We start from the raw sequence: 16010 nt of genomic DNA on the forward strand, positions 1-16010 counted from the left end.
ATTGAAAGGGTGAAAGTGTTAATGCTATGGAAGAATGTATCATCAGTTTACTTGAACCAAGTAAGACATTTATGGTATGGGGGAGGGGGGGGGGGTGTCTCCAAGATGAGCCAGGAAAAGTTGCCTTATGGAGTGCCATGTGGGTGCCTTTGGCCATGGCCATGACATGAATTTGTTTGTATATCATGTCTTGATGGAGGACTAATTGTTAGCAACAATATTGCTGGTCACGTGCACGCCACGAGATAGTAGGTTTGGAGTTGCAGGATGTTGGAAGATGTAGATTGTCAGGAAATTTCATGCCCATTCTGATTCTGCACCAGCACTACAGGGCCTTTTCAGGGAGAAGGGAATTAGTATCCCCACCAGGTAGATGCAGATGAGCCAGCATGGGTATCACAGCAGAATAGTGCAGAACCTATCGAGGAGGGTGTTCGCAAAGCATTGCATGAAAAGTGTCACTGACCCAAGTGTTGACCAGCCAGTGACAATAGGCCTGGCCTGGCAGTTCTTATGCGGTCACCAGTAACTTTGGACCTGACTTTCATCTTGCACCGTGGTTTGTGTTCTTAGTGTATTCTGTTGCTCATGCTGGTTGAATTGTTTGCTCTGTGCTCATCTCTATGCAGTGTTTGGTCTGTCTGCTTCTCCATGGATTGACTCACATGTCAAGTTTTGTTCTCTCTTCTCAGGTCCAACTCACCATCAGCTAGTACAGTAATATTTTGTGTCGACAGTGGATGCCTGTGCAGATAAAAAAATCCCAATTGAAACAATGGACTTATAGTAGCACAGCAAGAGACCAAACAGTTGTCACTCTTTTTGAAACTGAACACACAAACATCAATGGAAAATAAAAAGATACAAAATTGTATGAAGGAAAGCATATTTATTTCACTTAAGAAATTAAGAATGGAGAAATAAACAGTGGTAAAGTTGTAAAGCACCCAAAGCAAGCAAATCAAAATATTTCCATTTAAAATACCTAAACAATAATAAGGCTTATATTTGATCCACTGAGTGGTAGACAAGCACTCCGTTTATTACCTTCCCACCATCCCTAATCCATCCCTGTTGGGCACTTAGCTCGTCCTTGCTGACACTAACTCTCTATCGCACTGTACGCTAATATCTTTGAAGTCTATGGTCTTGCCCTGTAGGGCTGGTGCAGAACCAGAAAAGGCATGAAATTTCCTGACAGTCTGTCAACCACTGAAAGAGACAATAATGATGCACTGGCTCCAGAGCCAGCAGAGTGGTGGAAGATTGCAGAGGCTATAGTAATGGTTGGTCTGCTGACATGGGTGAGACGAGTCCTCATGCACTGCCAAGGGAAAGAAGGGCTCTGTTTTAAAGTCCATGGGTTCTGCATTGGTAGTTGCAAGAGCTGTCCCTGTGACATCCTATTCCTCAATTAGAAATAGGATGGCGGAAGGTGTGGTGAAGGCAGCAGCATGCTGCCGCAATTGGGGGCCTACCACCGGAACAAGACTGCAGGGAGATTGTGGTGCCAAGGGCCCTACAAGTCATGGACACAATTGATTGGAATGCTGGGTCAGTTGCTCCAAACCGACATCCACCACAAACAAATCCTGATCCTTGTTGCCCACCATAATACTCGGCAGCTATCCCTGCTGCCACCTGAAAGACTGGGGCCAAACTGTAGCCCCTTGAGAAGAATGCGGCACATTCTGTGATGGTCTGGGGAATGCAACTCAAGAGTACAACAGAACTGAAAGAAACCACGGTTCCAAAGAAACCACAGCTGGCAACCACGCAAAGTTTCCACTTGATTGCACTCGTTAACCACCATCACCTGGTATGTGGGAAGAAAACTAGGTAGCACATTGTTGCTGGCCAAGGCAGGTTAGGACATTTTCGCTTGGGATTTGAATGTTCACACAGTTCATTCCATCTCCAAGTTAGAGGTTGGATGAGACAGGGTGGTTGTCAGATACTGGGTACCCCTGCAAATGCGAAAATTTGCAAACTCCTCTGACATCAATTGCCGACTGTTATCGAAAATGAGGGCTCAGGAAGAGCTCTGAATAGTGGAAATGACCAACAACATGCAATTAGTTGCAGCTGATAGTTTGGCCGCAAATGGGAAATTTGGCAGTGCATTGATCAACAACGACAACAAAGTACTTCTCAAAAAAGGACCCGCAAAGTTGATGTGCATCCTGTCCGAAGTGTGGTCCAGGACTGGCCAAGGGGAAAACTGACACAACAGCACAGCATGGTTCTGTGCGCAGGCCATGCAGTACCATCCAAGATGTTCAATATTGTGATCAATCACCAGTCAGTAGACATGAAGTCACCCTAAAGCTTTTATAAGGGGCATACCCCCACACACAGCATTTGGAGTATTAGAGGAACTAATGCTGTGGGGATGACCACTCTACAGTTTTACTCCTCCATGGCCAGTGTGTGGACCCCCTGAACAACACTGAGCTGATCCTGGAGCAGAAAAAAACGTATCCCATACCAAATATGCTCCTGAAGGAACACACTCGGACCATCTCATATGTATTGCTGAGAAGAATTTCCAGAAAAGCAAGTCGGCAGCCGTGACTTACCATACCATCAAAGTAAAGTCCAGCAGAGTCTGTTGCAAATGTTGCAAGGTGTTGTGCAATGCCGAAACTGGAACCTCCTTTCAGTCGAACTCCAGTTCAACTCCCACTGGCAACCACAGTAGCACAACTGTATTAGCATGCTGAGCAGTGGACCTGTATCGAATGTTATAGCTATAATTACTGTGAACCACCAAGTTATCAGTTAGGATCAGTGGGCATAGATAGAAGGTGTATACTGGCAACATGCAATATCCTGTTGCAGATCATGCTCTACAACATGACAGTGTTGTTTCATCACGTGTGCTGTCTTCCCCCTGATGCCAGTTTTTCAGAACTATGCAGTTTATAACATGTCCTGGGTTCTTACCATCCACCTGACATTAATTTGTGTTAATTTTTTTGGTCTCATCATTTCTTTTCAGTAATATTCTCTTTTTTTTTCACTCTCTTTTCATTTTTTGTATAAGTAGATAGTAACCTTGAAGTATTGCACTATCAGTATTAGGCATGAACTGAATTTTTTCCAAAGAGCTTTCCAAAAATACAGCATACTAAATTACATAACATTAAGATTTTGTTAATTAGGCAGCAGACTCTCCTTGATCTGTTATGTGATTACTGGCCGTGGACTTCATTACATAGTGTTACACTATTTCTTCCCAGTCACAGATTTTATATGTTGTGGTAGATCCATCATTTAAAGCCAGTTCTTGAAACTTTGTAAGTAGGCTTTCTTGGTATAGTTTACATTTACCTTCAGTTGCCTGCTAGTTCAGTTTCTTCATCATGTCTGTGAATTCTCCCATGAATCAAACAAACATGTAACCATTTATGCTACCCTTCTTGTTGTGTGTTCAATATCCCCCATTAGACCTACTTGCTATGGGTCTCACACACTTGAGCAGTATTCTAGGGTGTGTTAGAAAGTAGTCTCCTTAGAGACGGATTGTATTTCCCAAGTATTCTACCAATAAACCAAAGTCTACCACCTGCTTTACCCACGATTGAGTGTATGTGATCATTCTATTTCATATCCACACGAAGTTTCATGCCCAGGCATTTGTATCAGTTTACTGATGCCAAATGTGATTCATTGATATTATAGTCAGGATACAATGTCTTTTTTTCATAATTTTTTCATTTTTTTTTTTTCATTTTGTGAAGTGCACAAGTTTACATCTTCTGCAAAAAGTTTGAGGTTACTATTAATATTGTCCACAAGGTCATTAATATACAACATTAACAGCATGGGTCCCAACACACTTCCCTGGGGCACACCCATTTTTACATCTGATGATGACTCTCCATGCAAGATAACATGCTGCATCCTCCCTATCAAAAAAATCCTCAATCGAGTCATAAATTTTGCTAGACTCTTCATAAGATCATACTTTTGGCAAGAAGTGTAGATGTTGTATTGATTCATATGCTGTTTGGAAATCAAGAAATACTGTGTCACCTGACTGCCTTGATCCAAAGCTTTCGGTATGTCATGTGAGAAAAGTGCAAGCTGAGTTTCGCTTTATTGATGAGCTCATAATATGTTCTAAGATTCTGCAACAAATCAGTGTCAAGGCTATTGGAGGGTAGTATTGTGGATCACTTGTACTGTCCTTCTTGTAAACAAGTGTGAGTTGTGCTTTCTTCCAATTGCTTTTTGTTCAAGGGTTGTATGATAGATTGTAATTAGAAGAGAGGCTAACTCAGTTGCAAATTCTGTATAGAATCTGAAAGGGATTCCATCAGGCCATGGAGCTTCGTTCAGTTTTAACGATATCTCATATTTCTCAACACCACTGACACTGATACTTATTTCACTCACCGTTTCAGTGGTATGAGGATTAAATTGTGGCAATTCACCTGAGTTTTCCTTTGTAAAGGAACATTTGAAAATAGAGTTAAGCATTTCAGCTTTTGCTTTGCTACCATCAAAGTCTGTTCTTGTCTCATTCATGAGTAACTGGACACTAAATTTGTTGCCACTAACAGCCTTTACATACAACCAAAATTTCTTTGAGTTTTGTGAAAGATCATTTGACAATATTCTGTTATGTTAGTTGTCCTCTCGACACCCAAACATGTTACATTTGGCGTTTCTCTGTCTATAACCCTACTTTTTGTTTTACACAAATTATGCAATACTCCCTGTTTCTTTACAGTGACTGCATACCATGGAGGGTCCCTCCCATCATGAACTGTTCTATAGGGTGCACATCTATCCAGTGCATGGTGAACTATTCTAGTAAACTTTAGCCATAGTTCCTCTATATGCTCATGCCCTACGCTAAAGGTTTCAAGTTTGTCATTGAGATACAACACTACTGATTTTTCATCTAATTTATTGATCATATGTAGACTATTCAAAAGAAGGAACAGATAGACACACAATTCCAATGTTCCTGGAAAGAGAAAAGTTCAAATTTTACACATTCAATGTGAGCACCATGTGTTACATGACAAGTATCAAAATGATGGCTCATTTCCTGCCACCGCAAAGCAGGTGGTCTCTCGTTATCGAATTCACAACTTCAGCAATGAAGTTTGTCTTCTGCTCCTCCTTTTCCAATCCAACGACTTGGAATGGTGTCATTCAGGTAATGTCGGTAGAGAATTTAAACTGTAATTTTCTCCAGTTGATTGTTGGTTGGTTAAAGTCTCTAACAATGATTACAATATGATTTGGGAACTTACATACAGGAATACTGTGATTCTCTCTAAAGTTTTTGGTTACATCTGGAGGTATGTCTGGTGGGTGATGGAAGGATTCCAATTACCGTTTTATGTCCACCTCTGATACTGAGTCTTGCCCAAACAGTCACACATGCAGCCTCAGTTTCTGTCTCAGTGAATTTGAGTTTCTTGTCTACTGTGACAAAAATACCACCTCCATTTCCCACTAGACTATCCTTTTGATAAACACTTAAATTTTTCACAAATATCTCACTGCTGTCAGTTTCAGGTTTCAACCACCTTTCTGTACTTAGAATTATGCAAACTCCACTACTTTTCAGGAACTTTTCAGACTCTTGCATTTTGTTGCAAGTGCTTCAGTAGTTAACTACTAGGATTTTAATACTCTTGTCTATGGGTTCATTCTTTTGAATCTTACACTTCTACTTCTGGGTCTTCTATAGCTGTCTTTATTTGGGCTGGATAGAGTTGCATAATCTAAAAAACTTTTGTGTGCACCCCACATAGAGTCAGCTACCTGGATAGTAGCCTCTGATGTGTTGTACACACTTGACGCTTGTAGGGGGACCCTACAGTTCTCAACCCTATGTTGCAAGTCCAGGAAGTCACAGCATAGTTTTTCACAGAACCATCAAAGTCTCTGGTTCAACTTCCACTTAAGTGAGAGCCATGATCAATTCTAGAGACGATTCTGTTAATTGTGAGCTTTGTTGAAACACTGTAAGCATAGCTGATCTTCTCAACCTTCTCTGCCAGTCACTGGAACGACCCAAGCATGATCTCAGAGGCCAGACTACAGGCATCATTCGTTTCAACGTGCGCCACAATCTGCAGTTAGTTGCACCAAGTTCTCTCTAAGGTTGCCTTAATAGCCTCTTCAACTTGTTGAGTGAGACCCTCAGACATACACAGTGAGTTCACCTGGTGTTCTGCCCTGTCCCTTGCTGCAATTTTCCTGATGGGTACCATTATTCACTGCACTTTTGAATTGTTGGCAATTAACAGACCCCCCCACCCTGTTGTGTTTGTTGTTAACAATTTTGTGACACTAAAAGTTCTTCTGTCGTAAATATATCTTTGAACTCATATTTACTCATTGTCTACTTCTAGTCCATATGTTAATTTCTGTGTAGTTAATATGTATGTGTTTGGACTGCTTTTATCAGATTTTTTTGTAGATTAAAATTAAAACAAAAAATCCAGTTATGTAAATGTCCAGCCTGCAGCTGTGTTTTCACAGCAGAAATGTACCTTATGTGTAAAACTACTGACATGTTTTACATCCTGAAGTGTTTTTGCAAGTATGATCCACAGGAAATACAAAAAAAGCTAACCAACATCTCGTACATATGTCTGTGCTGCAGTTTTGATAGTTGTTAGTGAGGAATGCTTATAACCCATTTTCAGTATTCATTTTAAGTTAATAGTTAACATTTGGTTCCAGACCATATTTTATGACCTCCCAAGGCTCTCTAGTATTTGCTCTGATGAGTGGATTGCAGTTGAGACCTTGAAAGAATGTGGTTTGGACTCTAACAATACAATACTACTGGAAAACGCTGACAAGTCACTGAAAAACTGTGAAAGCATCTCTAGTAATTCTGGACTTTCAGGTAAAAATAGTACCATATGTACTAACTATAGTTTATTTTAACAGATCTGTATGCACATTTTAATTTGATTTGATAGATTTTGTGCCCAGTACAAACAAAAATGAAGCAAAAAGTCTTTCTTGTCTAAGAACAATATTTGATGAAGTAATTTAGAATGAGGTATTGCTTTTCTTGAACTAGAAATCAGCATTTGCTGCGAATGTACGAATCATTTGTGATACCAGCAGATCTGCGAGAAATACGTCACAAAATAAATGTAGGTAAAATTACTGGCAACAGTTTTCTTTTGTGTTGATGGAACAAATAACAAAGAGACATAAACACTTTCCTAACAGTAGTAGTAAAATTGTGTGAATAAATAAAAAATATAATGTTGTGGGAGTAAATAATAATGCAGACAACTTCTTATTTAATTTAAAATGGTATATATGAAGAAAGAGGTCAGTCAGACAAAAATGTGGGAAACGGTGTCACACAGTGGAAAATTAAGCTATACAGGAAGCTGGACTTCAAAGATAACAGCTGTAACATGTAATTTGCGACAAGAAACAACCTGCTATTTATTTTATCGCAATCTGTTATTATTTGAATAACAGTTCACATTCATCAATGGAAGTTAGAAAGACAATCTTTTCCTTTTCATGTACATGTGTTTACTTTCATGGTGAAATTTCCATTAGTTTTTAATTTTATTCCTATTAATTTTTCTATGTTAAATTTTGCTTGAGTAATTTCAAATAGCTCTTTAACAAAAAAAATATGGTTTATGTCAGTTTAATAATAGTTAATTATTAATGCAGTTTGTAACAGCTGTTTCACTTTGTTAATGTGTACCTTGACTTGTTGCATATTCCTGAAGGTTTTCCTTCATATTGTGAACTATACAACACCAATAAATGACTGCCAAGTTCAAGTTTTTGCTGTTTGGAAAGAACTAAAGATTAAGGAATGACTAAAACATGCATTTGAGAAATAAGAATAAGAGAGGAAGAAATGTGGAAAGAGGTGGAAAAATTACATAGAGACAGCCCTACATCAGTACTGTTTCATAATGGCAGAAGGTATGCTAGACACACAAAGACACAAATACATTACTTTTCTGAAGATAAGTAAGTCAGTTGGAAAATTAAAAATCACGGATGACTCCATAAACAATATGGGAAGCGACAGGATATGGTATTGGTGATAAAAACAGTCTGTTAGTGAAAGAATGTTTCAGTTTTAAATTCAGAATTCATTGCCTATATTAATAAATGAAAAGTGAAAGGAAAAAACACACAGAAATCACATTTGAAACTGCAGTATTAAAATCGAGTAAAAACAGTCCAGATTGCAACAGGCTGGCAACCAGTTTTGGTCTACAGTTCAGACCACCTTCAGGCTGTAAATTATAAACCGAAACTGGTTGCCAGCGAAAATAAACATCTGTTGTGACTGAGACTGTCTTACAGAATTTTAATATTTTACACCGATCTCTGTTCACACTCCAATGGAAAGAATGCTTTCTAAAACTTCAACAAGTTTGACTTGTTTCCTAAAATGGTAGGGGAAGAACATCAACCAGTGTTTGAGCAAAGTTGGATGTGTCAGCCTCAAAGAGTGCTACTGGGAAAGGTAAGTGTAGAACACCAGGCCCCAAGCATTGTGAAATCCAGTACAGATTTACGTAGTTTACAAAGAACATAGGGACCTCATGTAAAAAAGAATTGTGAAAATGATCAGGTGCTTATAATTGGAAGACTAGGAAATTCTGTCGCTATCAACTTTAGCATGAGCTGGCCTGTGAGGAACAGCAGCAGAAACTGCACACACAAGCTTGGGTTTTATGGGTATTTGCAAGACTATGAGCAGCCCTGCATTAAAAAAGCTGTCGGCCATATAAACAAACAACTGAGTCGGTAGCAGAGCCTCATATCACTGCAGTACTGTTGCTGCAGTTCAAAAATGGGAAGATACTAACCGTGACCTGTTGTTGTTGTTGTTGTTGTTGTGGTCTCCAGTCCTGAGACTGGTTTGATGCAGCTCTCCATGCTACTCTATCCTGTGCAAGCTTCTTCATCTCCCAGTACCTACTGCAATCTACATCCTTCTGAATCTGCTTAGTGTATTCATCTCTTGGTCTCCCTCTACGATTTTTACCCTCCACGCTGCCCTCCAATACTAAATCGGTGGTCCCTTGATGCCTCAGAACATGTCCTACCAACCGATCCCTTCTTCTGGTCAAGTTGTGCCACAAACTTCTCTTCTCCCCAATCCTATTCAATACTTCCTCATTAGTTATGTGATCTACCCATCTAATCTTCAGCATTCTTCTATAGCACCACATTTTGAAAGCTTCTATTCTCTTCTTGTCCAAACTATTTATCGTCCATGTTTCACTTCCGTACATGGCTACAGTCCATACAAATACTTTCAGAAATGACTTCCTGACACTTAAATCTATACTCGATGTTAACAAATTTCTCTTCTTCAGAAACGCTTTCCTTGCCATTGCCAGTCTACATTTTATACCCTCTCTACATCGACCATCATCAGTTATTTTGTTCCCCAAATAGCAAAACTCCTTTACTACTTTAAGTGTCTCATTTCCTAATCTAATTCCCTCAGCATCACCCCACTTAATTCGACTACATTCCATTATCCTTGTTTTGCTTTTGTTGATGTTCATCTTATATCCTCCTTTCAAGACGCTACCCATTCCATTCAACTGCTCTTCCAAGTCCTTTGCTGTCTCTGACAGAATTACAATGTCATCGGCAAACCTCAAAGTTTTTATTTCTTCTCCATGGATTTTAATGCCTACTCCGAATTTTTCTTTTGTTTCCTTTACTGCTTGCTCAATATACAGATTGAATAACATTGGGGAGAGGCTACAACCCTGTCTTACTCCCTTCCCAACAACTGCTTCCCTTTCATGTCCCTCGACTCTTATAACTGCCATCTGGTTTCTGTACAAATTGTAAAATAGCCTTTCACTCCCTGTATTTTACCCATGCCACCTTCAGAATTTGAAAGAGAGTTGTTATAACGTCAAGTTTAACACATACATTTCAGAACGACACAACACATATAAGTCACAGAGTAAGTTGACAAGCAAGACATGTGTACACGTTAGCATACAAATGAGCACTGAGTCCCAGTCTAGCGGCCGCTGCTCGGCTGGCCGTTTAGGTGGCGCAGCTGCTGCATGGCTGGCAGACAGCACCGCACGTAGAGGATGCACGTAATTTCGCAGCGGCGCTTTGAATGATCGGCGAGTCACAACACTTTTCCCCCCTTTGAAATTGTTGCACTGGTCTTGATGGAGGTGTCCTGGAGATGGCTAATGTCCATAGGCGTTGTTTGACTCGCCGTAAAGTCTCGAGGAGGAGGCTTCCCGTACGGACGGAAGTGTCCCCGATGATAACAGGTCAAGATGACAGGAGACGTAGGGGTCGAATCTGCTGGGCCCCCATGCACCAATCTGCCCATTGCGGCAAGTCCAGTTGATATGACAGGAGACATGGGTGATGTGTCAGCGTCCGTTGGAGGAGGAGGCAAGTAGATTTGCTCTGACAGAGGATGGTCATCCGGTTCCTGCATGGGCACGTCTCCTGGTGGCGTCCATTCTTGTGCTGGCGTCGCGATGACTGTGAGAGAGCTGCGTTGTGAGTATTGAGAGATGCCAAGATCCCGAGCGTCAGGTAGAGCCAAAGGTGGTGTAGCGGCATTCGGAACAGGCGTTGCTGGCACACGAGGCCGAAGCTGGTCCGAATGACGCACTGCAACACCCGTGTTCGTCTGGATTTCATACAGGTGTCTGCCACAGTGTCTTAAGATGCGGCCTGTGCTCCATTTTGGCCGCCTGCCATATCCCAGTACCCAGACGAGGTCGTCGCCGGTGAACCAGCCAAGTGAAGGCCGCAGAAGATGAAGTAGCGTGCGGGGCTGTCGGCCATGTAAGAGCTCAGCCGGGCTGTGGTCGCCCATGTGGGTGAAACGTTAAGACGCCAGAAACTGGAGAAGCGCATCATCAGCAGCAGAAGAAGTCGAAGTTTCCGCATCTGAGCCTTAAAAGTGCGGACCAGTCGTTCAGCCTCACCGTTGGATTGTGGATGGAACGGCAGGGCCGTGACATCCATAACGCCGTGACAAGCACAAAAATCCGCAAATTCGGAAGAGGCAAATTGCGGACCATTATCAGTAACAAGAGTAGAGGGGAGGCCTTCCAAAGAAAAAATGCGGGCGAGAGCACTGGTGGTTGCTGCGGTGGTAGGCGACGTGCAACGGACAATGAAAGGAAAGTTAGAGTAGGCGTCAATTACGAGGAACCAATAAGTACCTAAAAAGGATCCCGCAAAGTCAGCATAAATGTGCTCCCAGGGCTTCTCAGGCGAAGGCCACAGTGACAAAGATAACTTCGGGGCAGCGGCCTGTGACGCACAAGGGCCGCAAGCAGCGACCATGTGTGCTATTTCAGAGTCGATGCCACGCCAGTACACGTGACGGAGCACCAGAGATTTTCTGTGAGACACACCCCAGTGCCCTTGGTGAAGGAGGCGCAAGACCGAAGCACGCAAAGACGCCGGTGCCACAACACGCGGCAAAGCATTGTCAGTGGAGAGGAGGATAACACCATCCCTAGCCATGAGGCGGTAGTGCAAAGCGTAGTAGTTCCGCAACGGATCAGAAGTCTTAGCGGACGGGCGATCTGGTCAACCCTTCTGAATACAGCGTAAAACCCGGGAGAGGGTAGGGTCAGAACCCGTAGCAGCCGCCAGCCTGTCCCCAGTGATAGAGAACCCATCCACAATCCGCTGCTCGGCAACATCCAGGTGGAAACATAAAAGTTCGTCCCTATCGAATGCCTGATCAGGACCCATGGGAAGGCGAGACAGAGCATCAGCATTTGCATGTTGAGCCGTTGGTCGGAAATTAATCTCATAATTGAAACGAGACAAGTAAAGAGCCCAACGCTGGAGGCGGTGTGCAGCCTTGTCGAGAAGTGACGTTGATGGATGAAACAAGGAAACAAGTGGTTTGTGATCCGTAACAAGATGAAATTTTGAGCCATAGAGAAAAACACCAACTTATGAAGAGCATAAATAATAGCCAAAGCTTCTTTCTCAATTTGAGAATACTTTTGTGGGGCATCTGTGAGCGTTTTGGAGGCATAAGCAATGGGTTGTTCCAAGGACTGCACCGATCCCGTATTGAGAGGCGTCTGTGGCAAGAACAAGATGTTGGCCAGGTCGATAAGTAGCCAGGCACGGGGCCTGTTTCAGCATAGTCTTCAATTTCTGGAAAGCCGCTTCGCATGACGTGGACCAGTGAAAAGGCACGTTTTTATGCAACAGGCGATGCAACGGCTGAGCCACCAAAGCCGCAGACGGTAAAAACTTGTGATAGTATGCTATTTTCCCCAAGAAGGCCTGCAGTTCCTTAACAGATGTAGGGCGAGGAAGGGCATCGATCGCAGCAACAGTGTGTTGAAGCGGACGAATACCATCCCGAGAGAGTTGAAACCCCAAGTACGTGATAGATGCCTGAAAAAATTGTGATTTCTGAAGATTACACCTAAGACCGGCAGTCTGTAAGACATGAAAAAGTGTGCGGAGATTTTGAAGATGTTCTTCAGTGGTGGAGCCAGTGACAATAATGTCGTCCATGTAATTGATACACCCAGGGACAGGGAGCAGTAATTGTTCCAAGAATCGCTGAAAGAGAGCAGGGGCGCTAGCAACTCCGAATGGCAAGCGTTGGTATTGATAGAGGCCGAAAGGCGTGTTAAGGATCAGAAACTGCCGGGAAGCAGCGTCGAGAGGAAGTTGATGATAAGCTTCTGACAGGTCAATTTCAGAAAAATACTGGCCTCCAGCAAGTTTAGTGAACAGTTCTTCTGGACGGGGCATAGGGTAAGTGTCGATGAGGCATTGAGCATTTACAGTGGCTTTGAAATCGCCACAGAGACGAATATCACCATTTGGCTTAGCAACGACGACGACAGGAGAGGACCACTCACTGGAAGTGACAGGAAGCAAGACCCCTGAAGTAGTGAGACGATCCAACTCCCGTTTTACCCGATCACGAAGGGCCACAGGAATGGGCCGAGCCCGAAAAAACTTAGGCCGAGCAGTGGGTTAGAGCGTGATATGAGCTTCAAAGTCATTTGCATGGCCTAACCCAGGAGAAAAAAGGGACGAAAATGTCGTTGACAAGGAATCCAGTTGAGCATAAGGAATAGCATCAGAGACAATATTGACAGAGTCATCTATGGAGAACCCAAAAACGCGAAAGGCATAGAAACCAAAAAGATTTTCTGCATTGCTCTGGTCGACCACAAATATGGGAACAGTGCGAATGACGGATTTGTAAGATACCTCAGCATTAATCTGTCCCAAAAGAGAAATCCTCTGTTTATTGTACGTCCGTAATTGCCGAGTGACAGGTGACAGGAGTGGAGAACCCAACTGAAGATACGTCTGAGAATTAATTATAGTGGCAGCAGAACCGGTATCCACTTGCATGCGAACATCTCGACCAAGGATTTGGATAGTGAGGAATAACTTCCCTGAAAGGGAAGAAGTGCAATTGACAGACAACACAGAAACAGAATCAGCGTCATGTTCATGAACATCATGTATGCGGTCGGATTTGCAAACGGAAGACACATGACCTTTCTTTTTGCAATTGTGACACACAGCCCAAGGTTGGGGACAATCCTCGCATGAATGTTTCGTAAAACACCGCGGACATGAAGGAAGTTGCCGGGGGTTTTGCTGCAGTTTCTTAGTGGGTTGTTTACGGCTAGGCCGAGGCTGCGTGTGGGAGCAGACTGCGGCCACATCGGCCGGCGGGGACGCGCCGCACTCGTTGTTAAGAGGTTGTATTTCCCCGACATCACCCCACGCCTCTGTTTGCGCCCCAGCAGCGCGAGAAATTTCAAAAGACTGCGCAATGGAGAGAACTTCATCTAGAGTCAGATTCGCCAACTGAAGGGCACGTTGCCGAACTTCTTTGTCGGGCGCCGACCGGATAATAGCATCCCGTACCATGGAATTGGCATAGGATTCTTTGTGAGCGTCAGTAACAAATTGACGCTTTCGACTGAGGCCGTGAAGTTCAGCAGCCCAAGCGCAATAGGATTGATGTGGCTGTTTTTGACAACGATAAAAGGCAACACGAGAGGCTATCACATGCGTTTGCTTTTGAAAATAGACAGACAGAAGTGAGCACATTTCAGCAAAGGACAAAGATGCAGGATCCTTCAAAGGAGCCAATTGCGACAACAACCGATACATTTGAGGTGAAATCCAAGAAAGGAACAGAGACTTACATAGTTGTTTGTCCGTGACATGAAATGCCAAGAAGTGCTGTCAAAGACGTTTTTCATAATGAGACCAGTCTTCCGCCGTCTTGTCGTAAGGAGGAAAAGGAGGTATAGCCAACGACAAGAAACGCCCCGCATTTGAGGCCGCGACGAAATTGCGAATCGCCGCTCTTAGAAGCGTTTGCTGTTCAAGGAGATTTTGCAATAGTTGCTCGACAGTAGCCATGGAACCCTGTGGGTCAACGGTGAAAAGGAAAAATCCACTACCTCTTCGCCAATTGTTATAACGTCAAGTTTAACACATATATTTCAGAACGACACAACACATATAAGTCACAGAGTAAGTTGACAAGCAAGACATGTGTACACGTTAGCATTCGAATGAGCAGATGAGAGTCCCAGTCTAGCGGCCGCTGCTCGGCTGGCCGCTTAGGTGGCGCAGCTGCTGCATGGCTGGCAGACAGCGCCACACATAGAGGACGCGCATAATTGCGCGGCGGCGCTTTGAATGATCGGCGAGTCACAACAAGAGTATTCCAGTCAACATTGTCAAAAGCTTTCTCTAAGTCTACTAGTGCTAGAAACGTAGGTTTGCCTTTCCTTAATCTTTCTTCTAATATAAGTCGTAAGGTCAGTATTGCCTCACGTGTTCCAGTATTTCTACGGAATCCAAACTGATCTTCCCCGAGGTCAGCTTCTACTAGTTTTCTATTCGTCTGTAAAGAATTTGTGTTAGTGTTTTGCAGCTGTGGCTTATTAAACTGACTGTTCGGTAATTTTCACATCTGTCAACACCTGCATTCTTTGGGATTGGAATTATTATATTCTTCTTGAAGTCTGAGGGTATTTCACCTGTTTCATACATCTTGCTCACCAGATGGTAGAGTGTTGTCAGGACTGGCTCTCCCAAGGCCGTCAGTAGTTCCAATGGAATGTTGTCTACTCCTGGGGCCTTGTTTCGACTCAGGTCTTTCAGTGCTCTGTCAAACTCTTCACGCAGTATCGTATCTCCCATTTCATCTTCACCTACATCCTCTTCCATTTCCATAATATTGTCCCCAAGTACATCGCCCTTGTATAGACTCTCTATATACTCCTTCCACCTTTCTGCTTTCCCTTCTTTGCTTAGAACTGGGTTTCCATCTGAGATCTTGATATTCATACGAGTGGTTCTCTTATCTCCAAAGGTCTCTTTAATTTTCCTGTGGGCAGTATCTATCTTACCCCTAGTGAGATAAGCCTCTACATCCTTACATTTGTCCTCTAGCCATCCCTGCTTAGCCGTTTTGCACTTCCGGTCGATCTCATTTTTGAGACGTTTGTATTCCTTTTTGCCTGCTTCATTTACTGCATTTTTATATTTTCTCCTTTCATCAATTAAATTCAATATTTCTTCTGTTACCCAAGGATTTCTACTAGCCCTCGTCTTTTTACCTACTTGATCGTCTGCTGCCTTCACTACTTCATCCCTCAGAGCTACCCATTCTTCTTCTACTGTATTTCTTTCCCCCATTCCTGTCAATTGTTCCCTTATGCTCTCCCTGAAACTCTGTACAACCTCTGGTTCTTTCAGTTTATCTAGGTCCCATCTCCTTAAGTTCCCACCTTTTTGCAGTTTCTTCAGTTTTAATCTACAGGTCATAACCAATAGATTGTGGTCAGAGTCCACATCTGCCCCTGGAAATGTCTTAAAATTTAAAACCTGGTTCCTAAATCTCTGTCTTACCATTATATAATCTATCTGATACCTTTTAGTATCTCCAGGGTTCTTCCATGTATACAACCTTCTTTCATGATTCTTGAACCAAGTGTTAGCTA

General features: G+C 42.8%; 1 protein-coding gene across 4 annotated transcripts in view; it reads left to right on the forward strand.

Annotated features, from left to right (window-relative positions):
- The window catches only part of LOC126416179 (probable methyltransferase TARBP1), a 127001-nt gene that overhangs the window by 62330 nt on the left and 48661 nt on the right, over positions 1-16010 (forward strand). For all 4 annotated transcript variants that reach the window (XM_050083759.1, XM_050083758.1, XM_050083755.1 and 1 more), the window contains one exon: positions 6715-6883. In XM_050083759.1, the coding sequence (XP_049939716.1) occupies positions 6715-6883 (169 nt within the window). The remainder of the gene's footprint in view (positions 1-6714; positions 6884-16010) is intronic.

This window comes from Schistocerca serialis, chromosome 8, assembly GCF_023864345.2.
Source record: "Schistocerca serialis cubense isolate TAMUIC-IGC-003099 chromosome 8, iqSchSeri2.2, whole genome shotgun sequence".
Lineage (NCBI taxonomy): Eukaryota > Metazoa > Arthropoda > Insecta > Orthoptera > Acrididae > Schistocerca > Schistocerca serialis.